The sequence below is a fragment of the Salvelinus namaycush genome, chromosome 6 (assembly GCF_016432855.1).
Source record: "Salvelinus namaycush isolate Seneca chromosome 6, SaNama_1.0, whole genome shotgun sequence".
Lineage (NCBI taxonomy): Eukaryota > Metazoa > Chordata > Actinopteri > Salmoniformes > Salmonidae > Salvelinus > Salvelinus namaycush.
Window position 1 is genome coordinate 29,518,030 of NC_052312.1, and position 20,818 is coordinate 29,538,847.

Here is a 20,818-nt window from a genome sequence, read left to right on the forward strand (position 1 = left end):
GATTGTCACAAAGATTTTGAAAAGAAAATTAGGAGCATGGGAACTGGGAATGACAAGAAAAAGAATGATTCCTTTTTTAGGCCTAAGGGTTTCAGCCTCGTTCTCTCCCATGCCTCATCTACTAATCGTTAAACAGGTGAGAGTGGAGCAGTCAGTCAGTTGTTTACACACACACACAACTCTGGAGACAAATCACAAGATGATGGTGGGCTAGACCCACAAACGAGGCTGCAATCCATCAGGCTGAAGAAAGAAAGAAAGAAGCGCACGCACACACCTTCCCTGACACACACACACACACACACTTCCCCCAACATCAAGGACAAGAGTCATAGCGGTCGTTCTACACTAGAGGGAAGAGTCTCCCCCGATAGATAGCTGTGTGATTGAGAAAGGGATGAGGAGATGAGTTTGAGCGAGAAAGAGAAAGAGCGACAGTGGGTGAGAGAGGGAGGTTTAAGCGAGCGCCGTTGGTGGTGAAAGGACTGATCAATGGCTATGTGGTGCTACAGACGCTGTGTTGTCACAGAGGGGAGACCAGGACAAAAACCAGGTCGGCCACCTCAACCACAGGACAACACAACCATCCATCTCTATCAACACCTCTCTCTCTGTCTGTTCACTGACTCCCTATAGGCTCTCTTTCTCTCCGTCAATCGATCCATCTCCCTCTCTCTCTCTCTCTCTCGCTCTCTCTCTCCGTCTCTTAATTATGGTCTCTGAATTAAGTTCATCGCTGGCACCATGTGTCTGGCTAGTATAAGAATATTTTGAAGATAAATACACAACGCAGAGAATGAGAGGGCGAGAGTACTATAAACTAAATATAACACTAATGGTCAATAGGGAATTGTCAATGTAAATAGGAGTTGGTTTTCAGTTCTAAACAGCTGTTTATTTGCACTTTTCGCACCAAAGTACTTTCATCTCTAGGAAACAGAACTTGTCTCCTTCCTGAGCGGTATGACAGCTGCATGGTCCCATGGTGTTTATACTTGCGTACTATTGTTTGTACAGATGAACGTGGTACCTTCAGGCGTTTGGAAATTGCTCCCAAGGATGAACCAGACTTGTGGAGGTCTACAATTTTCTTTCTGAGGTCTTGGCTGATTTCTTTTGATTTTCCCATGATGTCAAGCAAAGAGGCATTGAAATACATCCACAGGTACACCTCCAATTGACTCAAATGATGTCAATTAGCCTATCAGAAGCTTCTAAAGCCATGTCATCATTTTCTGGAATTTTCCAAGCTGTTTAAAGGCACAGTCAACTTAGTGTATGTAAACTTCTGACCCACTGGAATTGTGATACTGCGAATTATAAGTGAAATAATCTGTCTGGAAACAATTGTTGGAAAAATAACTTGTGTCATGCACAAAGTAGATGTCCTAACCGACTTGCCAAAACTATAGTTTGTTAACAAGAAATGTGTGGAGTGGTTGAAAAACAGTTTTAATGACTCCAACCTGTGTGAATGTAAACTTTCGACTTCAACTGTATATATAAACATAGAGATATATATAATACAACTTTTGACGTTAATGTAATGTCATTGTTAAGTGAGAAAACCACTCTGGAAAAGGGTGGAACAGCTCTTTCGGATGTGAGCATGAAAGAGATTTTAATTGACTGTCTAGTGATATAAAAAGCCATTTCAAAGTAGAGCAGGAGACATGGGTGAAAAAGTCAGACGTGAACCCCACCTGTGGGCTCTCTGTCCCCTATATCTATTCTCACACTGAATTGGGCACACTGCCTGTCCTTGAGTCAACAGATTCTGACAGCAGTGACGAACGATGTCTTAGGCCAACCAAAACACAGGCTGTAAAAGGGAGTAAAGACAAACCTCTAGAGACCGTTATCACACACAAATCAGCATTTCCAAAACAGTTGGATGAATGGTCAAAAACGTTAAAGTATTCACGAGACGTGGTTATCAGAGTTGTGCAGGTTCCGAGTGAAACTAACAACATTATTTTTGTTCAGCAGAAGAGAAACCTGGTGTATGTCCTTATTGCGGGATTTCTGGTCACTGGCAACGAGAATGTTGGAAAAGAAAACGTGATTTTATGAGAAGTGGCCAGGAGAAGGGTCCATTTAAGGGAAAATGGAAACAGGACAACAGCCCCTATGACACAACACTTATGGAGAAATTTAAGAAGCTCTCTCCGGCTCAGCAGCAGAGTTTGCTGGATGCTGTGGAGGTAAACTAATAGACTCCCTCTTACGTCCCATCTCAGCTGGTGTTTATATGAAATTGGATGGAATAAACGTGAACATGATGGTTAACAACTTTGTAGTAGATCTTTTTTAGTAGATACGGGTGCTGAAGTCACTGTATTTCCCATATCTTAAGCAAAACATATATGTCCTCAGTACACGGGCAAGAAGATGAGAGCAACAGGAGTGTGGGGAAGACAGATATGAAACAGACCAAACCATTATCAATTTATATTGGTCCAATGAAGAATTATGCAGGAATCTATAGTTCAGAATCATGCTATTTGGACTACGAAGAACAATGAGTGTGGAACTTTGGATATGGAACCAGTTTGCTTGACAGGTATTGCACCACCTTGCACAAAACAATATCCCACTAGCAAGGAAACTATGGACACTACTCTAAAGTAGTGATTAAAGATCTATGGGACATGGCTATAGTTGAAAAGAGACCATGTAATCCAGCTACTCTGATGATTCCTACAGATACCACATTACTTGAACACGACTGTTGCGAGTTGTTTTGGATCAGCTCTCTGATGGGTTTATAGAGTCATCCGTTGGGAAACCCTGAGTTTATCTTATACACAGACGGTTCAAGCATTGTGGAGTGGGGTGTGAGGAAGGTAGGCTGGGCATGGGTAGTTACTACAATGGACAATGTGATAATACCAGGCACGTTAGATTTGAGAAAAGCAGACGTTCACTTTAAGAGTGACACAATGCTTAACTATTGCATCCCTCTAATGGGGAATAACTCCCGAGGGGGACATGACATCGTGCCGGGACAGTGGGTGATGGTAAAAAAATATGTGACAGACACATTAGGGCCAACATGGGAAGGTCCTTATCAAGGTTTGCTCATAACGAGGTCAGCAGTAAAAGTTCAGGGAAAATCACGATGGACACATGTCATTCATTGCAAGGTTGTCGATATTGATGACAAAGCAGGGCCTGAAGAATAAAGAACTGATTGGCCCCCGATTGCTAATCAATCTCGGGTGAAGAAGCATTGTAAGATGATCAGAACCTGATAAGCTTCTATGTTGTACACCGCAGTCGTCATATTAGGGATATCTAGGTGAAATGTCAATTTCTCTTGAAACCAGGACATGTTACTTTCACTTTTTTGTTCCCTTCGTTACAGGTTATGAGAATCCATCATCCGAGGCTGTACCTGAAACGATACAGGATGTGTGTGGTGTTTCCATTTCTTACACAGTGATGCATCAGCAGGAAGAGGGACACTGGGGCGTCAATACGTTTCTAGCCCTCTCTCTACACTATACCACAGTAGTCAAACAAAGTAGTTGAAGTTTGTACGTATGCACCATTCATATCAAGGGCAGGTATTCCATGAAGGGCTATTCCTTTTAACCAGAGTGAAATGTTGGGTATGTTGGGTATGTTGAAATGTTGGGTATATGGAGAGATGTTAATTGGTATAAGGCGATTATTGGTACTAATTTGGGTGAGAATGTTGAGTATCAACATGCGAGAGTACCTAGTTCCTTCATTTCAGATTACCAATGACACTAATCAGCGACCATCTTACCTAGTTACTACACATGCCCCTGTTGAGTGGTTGTTTTAATAGGTCACTCTCTCGGAAATTGTCTCAACTGCACCAGGACGCTTGCTAACGTCTGCTGAATTGACTCTCAGTAATGACACTACGACTACTTTTTATGCCAATACCTTCAGTAATATCATCAATAATGGCATGATAGCTTCTAATGGGACTTACTTTATCTGTGGATCCTATGCCTATTCCTGGTTACCAAAGTTGAGGCAAGGGTCTTGCTATTTGGGATATGTCGTAAGACGTTCTGTGAATTCTCTTTTTTCACACTGTTATAAACGTGGGATTACAGAAACGGAGAGGTTCTTTACGATTGATTTTCCCACTTATGGTATTTCTAAAATAGCACGGGAAGTTATTAATAAGGCTAGCTCTTTGGAAATCCTAGCTAATAGTACAGCTGAGAGTTGAGTTAATTACAGCTGAGATGGTTGCCATTCGGTCATTTGGCCCTTGATTATCTTCTGAATACTGTGTTTATATTCCTGATAATTCTGAGGAAATAACTGACCTAATACGAAAGATCAGGACTGTGGGCGCTAAATATCATGATTACATTCCAGATTATCTAGGTTTAGTCATGTGGTTGTCTTCCACATTCGGTACATGGGGAAGTTTTTTGGTGAGCATGATACTTCCAATAGTGGGAGTTGTGGTTATTTTTCTCATACGGGTTATCAAGTGTGCTATTGCCCGATGTTTGTCTGCTAAAATCCGACGTGATAGGGGATAGATATCATAAGATTCATCAACCGTGTCCTTTTGGAGATGGGTGTCAGTGGTGTTCACAAGAATGTGGTGGGGATCATAAGGGTCTTCATCACACCAAGTCTCATGATTGTGGTCAATGTTCCCGTGGTAACTGTCCTCAGTGCTGTAATGAACCATGCTCTCTCAGGTGTGGTATCACACCTGTTAAGACCTCTTTTCTATAACTTTGTGTGAAATCTATTTCTTATTGCAACGGCAAGTAAAATATGCCCTTGGTGATTTATATGAATGCAAGGTGTTTAATGTGAATGATTTTATGCCTACTGCTAATGTTAATATTCTGTCTATTTTTTCATGTTTTCTAAAAATTCATTTTAAGTACATTTCTTTTTAAAATGGTCTAGGGGGAGTATAAGAATATTTTGAAGATAAATACACAACGCAGAGGATGAGAGGACGAGAGTACTAAAAACGAAATACAATACTAATGTTCAATAGGGAATTGTCAAGGAGGAGTTGGTTTTCAGTTCAACAGCTGTTTAGAATCTGTGGAATGTCATTCCTGAACTCAGAGCTACGTTCTGTACATTGAGACTGGAGCAAGATACTGGTTATTTGGCCATTGACCCAGTGGTACTGCAAGGACTTCTGATTGGTCAACCCCAGGCTAGGGTAGGGGGTTATAAATGGCATCCTGTTCCTTTGTTCGGTGGAGAAAAGCTGAGGACAGGGGAGACTGAACATCTACCTCCCAGCATTACATCTTGATTTGTCCTTCTCAAATAAACCTATTTTTCTCCCCCTGATTTGCTTTGGCGTTTGTGTTATTGAAGAATAACATCAATTGCTAACACTAGTCAGTTTGGATATGTAATAAAGCAGCGACAACTCCATTTAAAAAGCAGGTCCCGACTGCTGGCCTGGTGTAATCACTGTTGACAAGCTTAGAATCACTGACTGTACCCTGCTGCCTGACCCAGCCTCCATCCCTCCACCCCTCTCTCTCATCCTCCTCCCAGGACACTAGAATAATAGAGGACAGATGAAGACATGCATTGGTATATGGATGGCTTTAAGTCCTCGTATGACCTCACAGGATGGCGCCATCCTGGATTGCTGACGTTTTGCAAGCTTAGACCCAACTTTGCTATTTTGTGATTATTTTGTCATTTATTTTTACTCTATTTTCATGAAATGTACCCGCTATTATTTCTTACAACCGACAAGAACTCTTGAACATCAGATCGGCAGTTACTTACCCCAATTCCGGCTTCTAATTCGACTCATCTGCCCCGGGCTCTCTCTGTAATTCCCACCCAATTTTCAGGCTACCCGAAAGGGAAAACGCCGGCGTTACAGAGGCAAGAGAGGGGGATCCTGGTGAGATTAACGCAAAGGGAAAACCGGCCACCTCTTCCCTCCATTCTACTGGCTAATGTACAGTCACTTGATAATAAGATAGATGACCTCCGATCTAAGATTTGCTACCAACGGGACTCTCGGCCCTTACAAAAATGAACCATGGTCCTACTATGATACTTTCACTTATACCATGATATAGTCAATCATGGAAATGTACCATGGTTTTAGCTTTGAAGTATGATGGTACTGCAATGATCCTAAATAATACCATAGTATTGCCTCATTGAAATAGCATGGTTTTAAACTGCATCTTTATTAATTGTGATTTACCGTTTTACAATGGCAGTATAATGCTTTAAATAAATAAACCCCCCAAGGTCAAAAGAGGTTGGTTGGCATTATATTGATGAATTTATTTACCAGTATGGGCAAGTTTCTAATAAAGTCAGAGACAGGCTACCATTGTTGGTCCTAGTTTGTCTGTAACGTCAAAGAAAATTGGGAAACAGTTGCTGTGAAAAAGGGGAAATACTTTCTGTATTAATAGTACAGGTTTTTTTGCTTATATTTGGGTTCCCCGTGTTGCCAACCTGAAATGTGGGAGAATGTGAGATATCTGGTAGCCTAATCTTTGGAATTTTGTAATAATTTACAGTAGTTATAGTCAAGGGGTGCTGTGCTTGTTTTGGCCCACAGACAGAGCCGCTCGCTCTAGTGGTTTCTTCACACGCTCTCACGCTACAGTGGCTCTTGCGCTAGACTGCCTAGTTAGTGAGTCAGTGAGAGAACCACCAGAAAAACTAAATATTTTAAATGTTACCATTACGGTGAGCGAGTTATAAAGCATAGGATATGAAACACCAAGTTAAGCGGATTGTAATAATATAGCTAATTGTTATTTTCTGATGATGTTTTGATAGTTTCATTAATTTATAAAATTCCGTTAGCATAGAAGATAACGTCAGGTAAAGTTAGCTTCAGTCAAGCTAGCCTATCATAGTCATGGTGACAGAACCAACGAACATTCACACATAGTATACACAAAGGGAAACATTGTAACTTGGTGTCTTTAGGGATATGTTTAAGCAACAAGGCCCAAGGGGGTGTGGTATATGGCCAATATACCACGGCTAAGGGCTGTTCTTAAGCACGACGCTAAGCGGAGTGCATGTATACAGCCCTCAGCCGTGGTATATTGGCCATATACCACAAACCGCTGAGGTGCCTTATTGTATTATGAACTGGTTACCAACGTTACTGGAGCAGTAAAAATAAATGTTTTGTCAGCCAATCAGCATTCATGGTTATAACAACCCAGTGAAAAATAAGAATTACATAATTAAAATGTATCTATGAGATAAGAATGTATACACTGCATGACCAAAAGTATGTGGACAACTTCTCGTCGAACATCTCATTCAAAAATCATGGGCATTAATATGGAGTTGGTCCCCCCTTTGCTGCTATAACAGCCTCCACTATTCTGGGAAGGCTTTCCACTAGATGTTGGAACATTGCTGTGGGGACTTGCTTCCATTCAGCCACAAGAGCATTAGTGAGGACGGGCACTGACGTTGGGCAACTAGACCTGGCCAGCCAACGCTTGGCATTGTGCATGGTGATCTTAGGCTTGTGTGCTGCTGCTAGGCCATGGAAACTCATTTCATGAAGCTACCAACGAACAGTTATTGTGCTGACGTTGCTTCCAGAGGCAGTTTGGAACTCAGTAGTGAGTGTTGCAACTGAGGACAGACGATTTTCAGCACTCGGCGGTCTTGTTCTCTGAGCTTGTGTGGCCTACCACTTCGCGGCTGAGCCGTTGTTGCTCCTAGACGTTTCCACTTCACAATAACAGCACTTACAGTTGACCGCGGCATTTCCAGCTGGGCAGAAATCTTACAAACTGACTTGTTGGAAAGGTGGCATTCTATGACGGTGCCAGATTGAAATTCACTGAGCTCTAAGTAAGGCCATTCTACTGCCAATGTTCGTCTATGGAGATTTCATGGCTGTGTGCTCGATTTTATACACCTGTCAGCAATCGGCTGAAATAGCAGAATCCACTCATTTGAAGGAGTTCACATACTTTTGTATATATAGTGTATGTTGGCTATTTAGAATTGTATACGAGTAGCCAAGTCAGTTGAATGAGAGAGAGCCAACTGAAAACTGTATGGATGAGAGAAGTACAAGATAAACTAACGTTTTTAATTCTTCAAGGTTTCAGAATACATTCTTCTCACCATACTCTATCCAGGTCCCAAGTTTTAAGAGGGTACACTACAGTACTAGACCGTGTGTGTTGTGGTTCACTATGAGCTAAAGGGGTTTAAGAGGGTACTAGGCCTACGCTTTGCCATTGCAGAGCGAGTAGTCAATGTTGCATCACGTGAGTACATTTTACATTTGTCATTTAGCAGACGCTCTTATCCAGTGCGACTTTAGGTAGTGAGAGCATACATTCACACTTTTTTCGTACTGGTCCCCTGTAGGAAATGAACCCACAACCCTGGTGTTGCATGTGCCATGCTCTACCTAGCCAAGTACCATACATTACTACGTTTTTGGTCACTTTTCCCCAAAAAACGGTGGGACACATCATAACACATTGTAAACAACTACCATGCTCTCATGTATGCTAGTACAAAACCATATTATTTTTTTCATTGTACTACCATGGTTAATATTTGTACCATGGTAGCAAGTACAATTTAAAAAATATAATGCTTTTTGGTCTCTACCATGGCAGGAAAATACCATGGTATTTGCACAAGTACCATGGTATTTTCCTGCCACGTTACTCGGTACAATCATGTTTTTTGGTCAATACCGTGGAAGAGGCAAACTCCAGCCCCTCGAAGACCCCTGCCATCGTAGTGACCAAAATAAATGTACTACCATGGTACATTTTTGTAAGGGGGAACTGCAATATTCTTTGCTTTTCAGAAACATGTCTCTCGGACAAGATACCCCCCACGGCTATCCAACTCGATGGATTCTCCATTCACAGGGAGGACAGGACAGTGGAATCGGGGGAAATTGATGGGGGGGGTTGCCTCTTCATCAAGTCCAACTGGTGTGCTAATTCCAGCTTGGTGGAAGTGTTGACCCACTGCTCACCCATCTTGGAATACCTGATGGTCAAATGCCGATCCTTCTACCTCCCGAGGAAGTTTTCAGCTGTTATTGTGAATGCTGTATACATTCCACCTCAGGACAATAAAAAGAACAAGCTGGCGCTTAACAAACTGTACAAGGCTATAAACAAGCAGGAAAACCTACACCCAGAGGCTGCCTTTCTGGTTGCTGGCGATTTTAATTTGCCGTCACAAAGACACGTGATGCCCAACTTCCATCAACACGTCTCCAAAGCCACTATAGGCAATAAAGTCCTAGACCACTGCTTTTCTACCCACAAGAAAGCATACAAGACCCTCCCTCGTCAGCCATTCGGCAAATCAGATCGTGACTTACTTCCTGTTTACAAGCAGAAGCTCAAACAGGAAGTACCCGTGATTCACGCTGTTGAGAAATGGTCACCAGAATCAGAGGTCATGCTACAGGACTGCTTTGCTAGCGCTGATTGGAATACGTTTCAAGACTCCGGCGCTAACATTGACGAGATAACCACCTCCGTCACCGGCTTCATTAGAAAATGCATCTGCGACGTTGTACCCACGGTGAAGGTTCGCTGTTTCCCCAATCAAAAGCCCTGGATTAACACAGAGGTTGTCATTAAACTAAACAGGGCTACCGCACACAGACCTATCGTTGACAACCCTGATGCTACGGCCGAAGAAAGGAATAAGTACAAGAAGGCCCGCTATGACCTCCGCAGAGTCATCAAACGAGAAAAAGAACAATATAGGAATAAGGTGGAATCACATTACACAGACTCTGCCGCCCGCCTCATGTGGTTACAGTCCATTACGGATTACAAAGGAAGACCCAACCATGGTCTGCCCAACGATGCCGCTCTACCAGACGAACTCAATGCATTTTATGCACGCTTTGACAACAACATTGAGCCTGGTGTCACTGACCCAGAGGATTTGGTGATCTCGCTCACCGAGGCCAACGTGAGAAGGGTCTTTAAAATCAGGTCAGCACCCTCAAAGCCACAGCCCCCAATGGTATTCCAGGGCGCGTGCTCAGAGCATGCACAGGAAAGTTGGCAGGCAAATTCATAGTAATTTTCTAAATCTCTTTGTCCCAGTCTGTAATCCCATGTTTAAGATGACCACAATCATTCCTGTTCCTAAGAACGTTAAGGCTTCATGACACAATGACTACTACCCTGTAGCACTCACTTCTGTAATCGTTACGTGCTATGAGAGGCTGGTTATGGCACACATTAACTCCCTCATCCCAGACACCCTAGACCCACTCCAGTTTGCATACCGCCCCAACAGATCCATAGACGATGCAATCTCAATTGCACTCCACACTGTCCTCACCAACCTTGATAAGCGGAATACCTATGTGTGAATGATGTCCATTGACTACAGCTCAGCGTTCAACACCAGTGTCCCCTCCAAGCTTGTCACCAAGCTTATGACTTTGGGTCTGAACACCCAAGGTCACTGGATCCTGGACTTCCTGACGGCCCGACCCCAGGTGGTGAGGTTAGGCAACATCACCTCCGCCACGCTGACCCTTTATGCAGGTGCCCCACGGGGTGTGTGCTTAGTCCCCTCCTGTACTCCCTGTTCACCCACAACTGTGTGGCCACGCACGAAACCATTATCAAGTTCGATGACAGCACAACGGTGGTAGGCCTGATCACCAGCGACAATGAGTCAGCCTACAGGGAGGAGGTCAGTGACCTGGCAGTGTGGTGCCGGAGCAACAACCGCTCCCTCAACGTCAGCAGGATCAGGGAGCTGTTCGTGGACAGTAAACAGGGGGGGGGGGGGTGAGCACGCCCCCATCCACATCAATGGGGCGACTGTGGAGCAGGTAGACAACTTCAAGTTCCTCTGTGTCCAAATCACTAGACTTAAAATGGTCCAAGCACACACACGCACAGTCGTGAAGAAGGCGCGACAGTGCCGCTTCCCCCTCTGGAGGTTAAAAAAGTCTAGCATTGGCCCTCAAATGATTCTACAGCTGTACCATTGAGAGCATATTGACTGGCTGCATCACTGCTTAGTATGGCAATAGCACCGCCCTCGATTGCATGGCGCTACAGAGGGTTGTGCGGACAGCCCAGTACATCACTTGGGGCGAGCTCCCAGCCATCCAGGACCTCTATATCAGGCGGTGCGAAAATAAGGCCCGGAAAATCGTCAACCACCCAAGCCATAGACTATTTTCTCTGTTGCCGCACGGCAAAAAGGTACAGGTGCATCAAGTCTGACACCAACAGGCTCCTGAACAGCTTCTCTCCCAAAGCAATACGACTGATAAATAGCTAACAAAATATCTACACAGACTATCTTCTTTGACCTTTTATTTCAATCTTCCACTGTCTCTATGCACACTCACACACACTGTCACCCCAACACACACACAAACAGTCACTCCATGATTTTCTCACTCACACATAATATGCACATACATTTATACTGACTCTACACACCTGCTCACATACAAGCTGCTGTTACTCTGTTTATCTTATATCCTATTGCCTAAACCCTTTACATATCTACCTCCATCACTCCAGTATCCCTGCCCATGTAATTATGGTATTAGAACTGACTTTTTAAATATTTCCAGTATATAGTATGCTTACTGACTTTGTGTATTTCATATTCTTATTTCTCATGGTATTGATTATTGCATTGTTGGGTTTTGAGTTTGCAAGAAAGGCATTTCACTGTACTAGTACATGTGACATTAAAAATTGAAAAAAACTCACCACTGTTTGTGTATCAACTGAGCTCTATATAGTGGTCCCTTCTTTAGTCATGAGCTGTCCCGGTTACATGTGTCTATTGAAAATGGAACAGGTGGCAAAAAAAAGGCGAACCTGTTATGGTCTTAGCCTTTCAAAATCGGACGTGGTCTTTTGACATTCAGCACGTCCCTTACCCCACTCCTACACCCTCATATGTCTCGGCACGACCCTGAACCTACCTCGTGACTTATAGCTCACCTCAGGTTGTATAGACTAGACAGACAGTCAGTGACACTAAGCCTCACAAAACGATACAGCTAGCGGGTTGAACCAGCGCTATCACAATGACTCTTATACCCTCACAGGTATAACCTCACCAAGACACCTTCACCTCTGGCTCGGGCACGACGACGGAAGCTGGAATCATAGAGGCGGAACGGACGGCACACACACAATCACACAGCACAATCCAAAGACATTCAGAGCATTGCAAAAGACGACTGCAGGGAAAATCATCAAGGGTACAAAAGGGCTAAGAGTGAGTCTGACAACACGTACACACCCGCGCGCCCACCTGAGCAGCTCCAATGCAACTCACTAGCGATCTGCCCCCATGCCTTTCCAGGACGGAGCTGATAAGACAGACAGATGCTGCAAGATTAGGGGACTGACAAAGAACAAGACCTTGAAACTTATAGGAGAACAAGTGGGAGTCAATGGGTGAATAGACTCCTTCAAATCACCCATAGAACTTTAAATCCTCCACAGAATAGCCCGTAGAAGTTGAAAGCATAACCCATAAAACGTTCAAGTCGGCCATATAAATGCCCATAGAAGAGCTATACCGAAGCTACTGCCGTTACCCCATTATGGCCTTGGATCACAAGTTAAGCACCATCTCATCTAGGCTGCATCACATCTAGCGGTAATTGGGAGTCCCATAGGGTGGCGCATAACTGACCCAGCGTCGTCCGGGTTTGGCCGTCATTGTAAATAAGAATTAGCTCTAACTGGCTTGCCTAGTTAAATAAAGGTTAAATAAAATAAAACATCTCAAAGTAGTACAGTAGAAGTAAGCTATAGAACGAGCAAGTAAAAACTAAAATCATAATTTGAGTCCCTTGGATTATGCACGGTGGCCACTGGCCAGATGGCAGAGCTTAGTTCCCCCTCAGCTATTCATATGGCATGGTTAGAACACCGCAGATGTTTCACTGCTTGTTTTCTCAGATGGAGTTCATACCACAGATCTGGGAACAGTGTTTTCTAATTTATTTTAAAGATGATATCTTCATCTCAGCAAGGTGAGACAGGGAGGTGTTGTAACCCAAAGCAATGACACAGGGTCAGATATCTTTTCCCCCTAAATGGTTTAGTTCAGGATTGGGGTGAACCTGTGTGGTTAAGTGGTAACGTTCCTACACAAAGCACATATCAGAGCTTCAAGCGCTGTGGGTTCAACGATCCCCATGACCACCGTTCCTACAGGCGTCTGATCTTAGATCTGCAATCAATATCCAGAAACATACCAAGGTCAGTGTTTGGTCCAGCCAGGACCTGTCTGAACTTGTCCAGGCGAGAGGCCTCTCTCTCCGTCATGGCTGGGGTCCCGGAGGTGTTCTGGTCAGCTATACGAGCCACCATGGGGATGGTGGGCCGGTGGGGCAGGGACTGCTGTCTGTGGAGCGACGCTCTCTCTCCGGCCGCATCTGGATAAACAGAGAGAGGGGACAGACACTGAGAACAATAAACACGCAGACACACACAAAGATGCACACACACTTGGGCACACTTAAAAAACACACAGACAAACACGCACACCTGTTGCAAGCACCTCTCCTCCGAGCGCACCCATTGAAGTCACACGTCAATCAAACAGACACACACAAATACTGTGTAACCCAACCACCTTTCTCCATTCCAGCAACAGAAAACCCCGATTAGAGACAATTACAGGGCAGAGTAGAGTGTGTTCCCAGCAGCAGAAGGTAGAGGACAGTGGAGGACACCCAGAGAGGGTGTAGAGTGCTGCAGGGTCGAGGTCAGCCCACTCTCTGTATGTATGTCTGTCTGTCTGTCTGTCTGTCCATTAGCAGAGAGCAGCCTGAGTGCAGGCTGGGTGCTGAAGCCTAATGAAAGCCTTGCAGTGGGCCATTATCTAATATAGGACCAGGCAGCTGGGTCCACAGAGACAGACCACAGCAGCAGACAACAACAACACATCAGAAGGCAGGGGAGTGCCAGGTTAGACAGACGGGAGAGGATAGAAGGGGGTAGAGAGCAGCTACCAGATAGACACAACAAGATTATAGTGATGTGACTAATGGAAAATGAACACTGAGGTTTTATGTGATGAGTTGAGCTCAAGGTGGCAGCTTTGTTTGAACACAGCATGCAAAGGGGAGTGTGTGAGTACTATCACTTCATGCAGACAGAAAACAAGAAGAGAGGGGGAAGCTCAACAGGCACTGCATTATCACCAAGATTTATAATTTACCCAAACACTACAGTTGACTCAATAATAGAGAGCAGAACAATCAGAGATAATATGTCGTCTCTCCCAGCAGGAAGAGGAGTGTGTGAGCAGGGGGCGGCAGTATGTGTGTGTGTGTGTGTGCGCGCGTCTGTCTTCGTGTGTGTGTATGGGTGTGTGTACTGAACAACACAGGTGAATGGAGCAGACACGAGACAGTATCTGTTCAGCTAGTGTCTCCTCCATGGAGATAACTACTGGTGTTAGGGCTGCTACGGGCTGCTTTCTTATCTCCTGCACCACCACAGACAGCAGGCAGACATTCCCTACTGCACAACACAAACACCACCCTCTGCTGCTGTTACCACACTTACAAATTAACATGAAAGGCCTAACAGGCTCAGAGCAGAGGCAGGGAGAGAGGAAATATTACGTATAGAAGAAATGGGTGGAGACTGGAGATAGTTAAGAAGTTGATAGTCGCATCTGTCAACTCACCTGAAGCTTACATTTGTTTGTTTGTCTGTTTGTTAATTGATGGATAGAGAGGAAGAGAGATAGAGAGCGGGAGAGCGAGACCGAGAAGAGAGAAACGTGCGACAGATGTCAACTTACCCTTAGGTGATCCGATGGGGGCCTCACTCAGTGACTTCACAAGTCTGCCATCGCTGAGCGGGCTGGGCTCAGAGGCAAACGACACCTCAGGGGTCGATTCCTCCCCTTCCTCCCCCTGCTCTTCCTCTTCTGTGTCCTCTTCCTCTCTCTCCTCCAGTTCTGACGCGCCGGCATCGTCCTGTCTCTGCTTCTCCTGCTGCTTGCTGTGGTTCTCGATAACCTGCATAATGATAATAACAACATATTACATTTTTTAACTCCTTACAAACAGCTTAATGTATTATAAGGGCTTACAAGTTAACATAAAAAGGGCTTATGAGTGCATAATAAGCACCTTTGAAACACCCAAGGATGACTGACTGCTGTGTATGTTTACATCATAGGATCACCTTGTTGGCGGTTTCCATGACGACCTCGATGTTGAGGTTCTGTGCGGCCATGGCGAGCAGCTCGTCGTCATCGTCCCCCACGTCCCAGGCATCGCTGGTGATGCTCTCAAACTCCTGGAAGGTGGTGGCTTTCTTTGGCTTCCCTCCCGGTGTCGTCTGGGGCTTGATGCCCGCTTTGATTAGACTGAGAGGGAGAAACATAAGGAGACGTTTAGGGTACTAGAAGTCATCCAAAACATTAAAGAAGACATCAAAAAGCACCAAAATTTTCAATTCATGTTATTTTTTGCGGAAGGTGGAAGAGGTTGGTAATAATGGTGATTTGAAGGACAGGTGTAAAACTTAGAAAGGATGAACAGAAGGGCCATGAAAGATTAGGACAGGGAGCCAAATTCACTCTGGAAAGGCAACTTCAAACAACCTTCAACTGTCCATTAGATGGCATTAAGATTCAAATGCCAAATACGGTTTGTCAAAAAGTGCCTACTTCAGCCAAAGAGCATAATCTTGTACTAAATTCCAAAAATGCACGGGCCTTTTTTAAGTTATATTAGTCAGACTGCAGGTGTGCCCTTGATATCGACAGGCTACGGATGGATATTCTCACGTTGACGCAGCGAGCCAATGTTGAAAATAACTGACTGACGATAATGTTGGAAAAAACTGAATGACGATAATGAAAGAAATTAGACAACCACAAAAACATTACACAAGGACAATCAATGAGTAAGCATCTATTTCAATTATTTCAAAATGGTTATTGTAAAAGGTACACAATCATAGCGCAGAGATGAAATCAATTAAAAATACAATCTCACAGAAAACACTCCTTTGTGTATGAGAGATGTTTTCTTCAGGGGGGGAAAATTTAATAAAAAGCCAATTTAAATGCATCCTTTTTCCTCTCATGTCCATGAGACTCAGGTGTGCACCAAAGATTGAAAAACAGCACACATGGAAGAGAGGGAGGGGGGACCCTTCCTTTCCATCTTATTATTTTCATTCAAAACCAAGCATTAGCATAACAAAAGCAAAGCCAATATGACTCTGCCTGTGACTAGCCCACTCCTGACAGGTGATAAAACTATGGTACTCAGCCTAACAATAACAAGTAACTGAAATAAACCCCTCTGTGGACATCAACCACATGATTAGACTTGCTGCACTTTAATCTCAATGGCAAAGCAACAAAAGCCTATTACTGAAGATCAGCTGCTTTGTGCATTTCTGCTCCCTCCTTGTCAACCCACAACCAACAGTTGGGAGAATATACTTGGTATACTGGTATGTGAGCAGATGGGTGGAGTTTCAGAACGGTGCTAGACTGGACTGCACAGCCCAGAGGGCCAGCAGAGAGAATATTATACTGTTACCTATATAGAGTATTTGATTAGGCCTACCTTGGATCTGTGTGTGTTAATCTAAACAGATGTCAAATGGGGATAAGACAGATCATGAACAAATATATAGTCGGTGCCAGGCAGCCTGAGAAGTAAGCCCTTCTAGGTATCAGTCTGTCTCTGCTTTAAGGAATTTCCATCGAAAAGGAGACATGAGCACCAACATGTGAAGTTCATAGGCACATATAAAATTGTGTCAAATGAAAGCTATATACTTTGGGGAAATTAAGGCATACATACATTTTTCAACCATTTTCCACCTTAAAAATTCAGCATAGTCAAGGCTTTGATTTCTGGATAAACAAATGGAAAAGGGCCTCCCGAGTGGCGTAGCGGTCTAAGGCACTGCAGTGCCTGAGACGTCACTACAGATCCGGGCTCGATCCCGGGATGTGTCGCAGACGGCCGCGACCGGGAGACCCATGAGGCAACGCACAATTGGCCCTGCGTCGTCCGGGATAGGGGAGGTTTGGCCAGCCGGGATGTCCTTGTCCCATCGCGCAATAGCGACACCTATGACGGGCCGGGCGCATGCACACTGACACGGTCGCCAGTTGTACGGTGTTTCCTCCAACACATCGGTGCGCCTGCCTCCCGGGATAAGCGAGCAGTGTGTCAAGAAGCAGTGCGGCTTGGCAGGGTCGTGTTTCAGAGGACACACGGCTCTCGAGTCCGTACGGGAGTTGCAGTGATGGGACTTGACTGTAACTACCAATTTGATATCACAAATATTGGGAAGAAAAAGGGGTAAAAAGTTAAATAATAATTATAATGGAAAAGGGATCTTAGGAAAAAAATCTGCGAGAAAAAGTCTTCAACGGCGTTAGAAATCCATCAAAAGACCATAATGTTGATGTATAGACCCCTGACAACTAATATCAACACTTATATTTAGTATTGGAGAAATTGCTTACCTTCTGTAAGTTTAAGAAATATTGTCTTGTACCTTGTAATTCTGTTACCAAAAACTGATATCTTTGAGATATTTTCTAATTTCTCTTCCTCATAAGGGAGGATAATGAAAGATAGCAGAAGTAACAAGGAATGGTAGACCTACCAGTAGTTAGTGATTTTACTGATATAAATGTTGTTTACTAATTATTATGTAATTAAAACTCGTAATCCGTTACCAAAATGGTAACGGAATAACCCCACGAAAAAAAAATCTGTAATGGAATACCTGCAACTGAATTGGCTACAACGGGAAATAATAAGTCACAAACCACAGTCACCTTCTATTGTCCTCCCTTCCACTGGCACACTTATGTTCAGCTCAAAATAAATGTATTTGTCTTTCTGTTGTCTGGTAGTCTAACCAAAAGTGTTAAACCAGTCTGAGTCCCAGTTAATGTCTTACTGACACCTACCCATGACCCCTCTCTCTTTCCCTCTTTCCATTTACTAGCATCCTCACCCACTGAGCACCGACCAACACCGGATGTTCATGAACATTGAAAAGTAGTTCACATTTGGTCGGGACACCCTGGGCTTGACGTTAACCATCCACAGGCGAAACAGACTGGACAAAATCTGAACCTACTGTATCATAGACGTAAGTTTGAATAGCACAGTGCAGAACAGTGAGTAGAGCACAGTACAGTGAGTAGAGCACAGTAGAGTACAGTCCAATACAATAGTACAGTATAATAAAGGACAGTAAAATACAGTACTATACTTTACTGAACTCTACTCTGCCCTATTGTACTGTCCTCTTCTGTGCTGTTCAAACTCGTAAAATATGACGACAATAACATCATATCCATAATTATGCATTTCTGTGTAGTACAGATCAAGGACCCATGTTGCAATGCCATTACCATAATTATATTACCGGGTGTAAATCCACTTCACTGACTGTAGTTCAATAACCAAAATATATTTTTTTCAAACAAGGTGCCATGTCATAGCTGACACCCCAATCTTTCTGCAGACATCTTTGAATCTTAATTTGGAACCGATATTTATCAGAGTTCTTGGAAAATGTGGTCTCATAAAAACCTAAGGGATATTTTACCGTAATCCCATTACCATAGTCATTGTGCATAGATTTGTATGGTCAGGTCAACTTTGAATCAATGTTTTTTGTTTGGCATTCATTTGAAAGTGAAAAAACTGAGTCAAAGCATGATTCTGTTACTGTGGAATTGCCCTTGAGCCAATCTGCTGTTGTCTTGGCAAGGCAACGATGTAGCTAGTGTTGATTAAACAGTTAGACAGCCAGGCTAAAATGGAGCGGACATAATTCCCTATCCTCAATCAAGTCAAACGGGTGCTTAAAAAGACAGTCGAACTAGGACATGCAGTGTTTCTGTAATTACAATAGCCCTAACGCATAGATCACACTGACAGCATCATTGCGTAAAATGGTATGAAGCATCATCTGGATATCTGTGCAAAAGTTCAACATTCACCTTCTGCTACCATTTCTGTCAAGCCATACAATTTGATGCATACGTTCGATAAATACAATGTATGCACCACACAGAATGCACTGAAACTGTCTCTGCAATGCAATGCTGCAAGGAAAACACAGCATTCCATTGGAAATTAATGTACTTCTGGTGTACCAAAACCCAATGTCGCTGTGTTTGAGGCTTAAGGAAGTTACAATAGCATTGAATGTTTGGCTCAGTATTTTCTGAAAGTGCTAAACACACCCAGTTTATTGACTGGATTTTCAGGTCCGTTCACTACTTCAACCTGAATGACCATCTTAAATCCCCATCAAAGTACCAACAGTCACCATTATAGAATATGTCCCAAATGGCACGTTATTCCCTATATTGTGCACTACTAGAAGGAAATGGGGTGCCATCTGTGACTCAGACATACTGTTGGGCCTATACAGTACAACTAATCAGACACTTACTTAGCATGCAGAAGAGGGTCGAAAGGAGGATGTTGAGCACCATACACGTGTTGTATGCTGTGGAGAGGAAAGAAAACACAGTGACCTATTGCTATGCATTGACAATAAATCTACTGAATAAATGTATTACTGTATTACAATGTGTTATAGTGAACAGTGGATAACACGTCTCTGTCAACTAATGCCTTGATTCAGTTAAAGTGCACTCCAATAAAGAGCAAAGTCGTAGAGCATGAATGAGCAGACTAACTTTGGTTTACTCAGGTTTCATTTGAAAACAACAGAAGTTGGCAATGTGATGCCCCATTTCATTATTTGATGAGCATGTAGCTAGCTAACCTAAATGGGAAGTTACTTGAAACATGGCTACACATCCGAAAGAAGTTAAATAAGTAGTCTTATTTCATTGTTGGTGTGTTTACAATACGCTCTGATAACGAGTCAGTTCAATCAGAAAAGGCTACTAGCTAGCTAAATGAAAACCCTAGCAAGTTAGCGAACTGGCTAGCTAGGAGTGTTAGGCTGGTTAGCTAAGCTAGCTGTTTACCTATCCGACTAAATTATACTAGCCTTCAGCTAGCAAATGGCTGCTGATATGTTCTCTGCACTCACTGTCACATGCATACGTTTGACAACCCCATAAAGTATGACATAAAGCAAGAAATCATTCTTGGTATGAGAAAATGTTAATGGTTTAACGTTACAGTCATTGTGCTATGCTTTTTCAGATTCAATAGTGTAACGTAGCTAGCTATCAAGCAGTGAGTAAATGTAGCTAACAAGAAGGAACACGTCACTAACCTGCCAGGGACCTTAGCTGTGTTTCTTTTCCAGAATTGTTTCTTGTTTCCGTCAGTTGACATTTTACTTCCCCGGTACAATATGTCATATACACAAAAATGCGAGTGTTGTTAGCTATAGCTTTTAAAACGTCTAACGTGTGTTTATTTACACCCAGTTCCCTCCGCCATGTTGGATCTGGGTTCCTCTGAGCAAGCGCTGCAGGGATTGGTCCGTTTCACATTGCCTAGCCATCGCCCAATCACAAGTACGATCTACCGAAAGTGTTTGAGACGCGGTTGACGTCAGTTTCAACTATTGTCAGTGGCTGAATTCATGTGCTAGCATTTTACCTCATAAATCTAATTGTGCTAATGGAAAAGTTTCATATTCATAAATGTAAATTCACTAATAAAAAAAACACTCTTCCGTGTTTTCTATAAGAAATTCGAGCAGTACATTAAGACCATTCTACATTCTTCTAATAAGAAAGCTGTTAAAACAATCAATATGGGTGTTTCTTTAAAGGTCTTTGTATAATCTGTAATTTGTTGTAACGTTACCCCCTAGCATATGTT

At 43.3% G+C, this 20,818-nt stretch overlaps 1 protein-coding gene across 2 annotated transcripts in view; it reads right to left on the minus strand.

The window, feature by feature from the left end:
* The window catches only part of LOC120049843 (TBC1 domain family member 22B-like), a 189,730-nt gene extending 169,304 nt beyond the window's left edge, over positions 1–20,426 (minus strand). For both annotated transcript variants that reach the window (XM_038996298.1, XM_038996297.1), the window contains exons 1-5: positions 20,262–20,426; positions 19,461–19,517; positions 15,192–15,375; positions 14,803–15,022; positions 13,244–13,423 (exon numbers count right to left, since the gene is read on the minus strand). In XM_038996298.1, the coding sequence (XP_038852226.1) occupies positions 13,244–13,423; positions 14,803–15,022; positions 15,192–15,375; positions 19,461–19,517; positions 20,262–20,323 (703 nt within the window). In that variant the 5' untranslated portion in view covers positions 20,324–20,426. The remainder of the gene's footprint in view (positions 1–13,243; positions 13,424–14,802; positions 15,023–15,191; positions 15,376–19,460; positions 19,518–20,261) is intronic.
* Between the last annotated feature and the right edge of the window lie 392 nt (positions 20,427–20,818).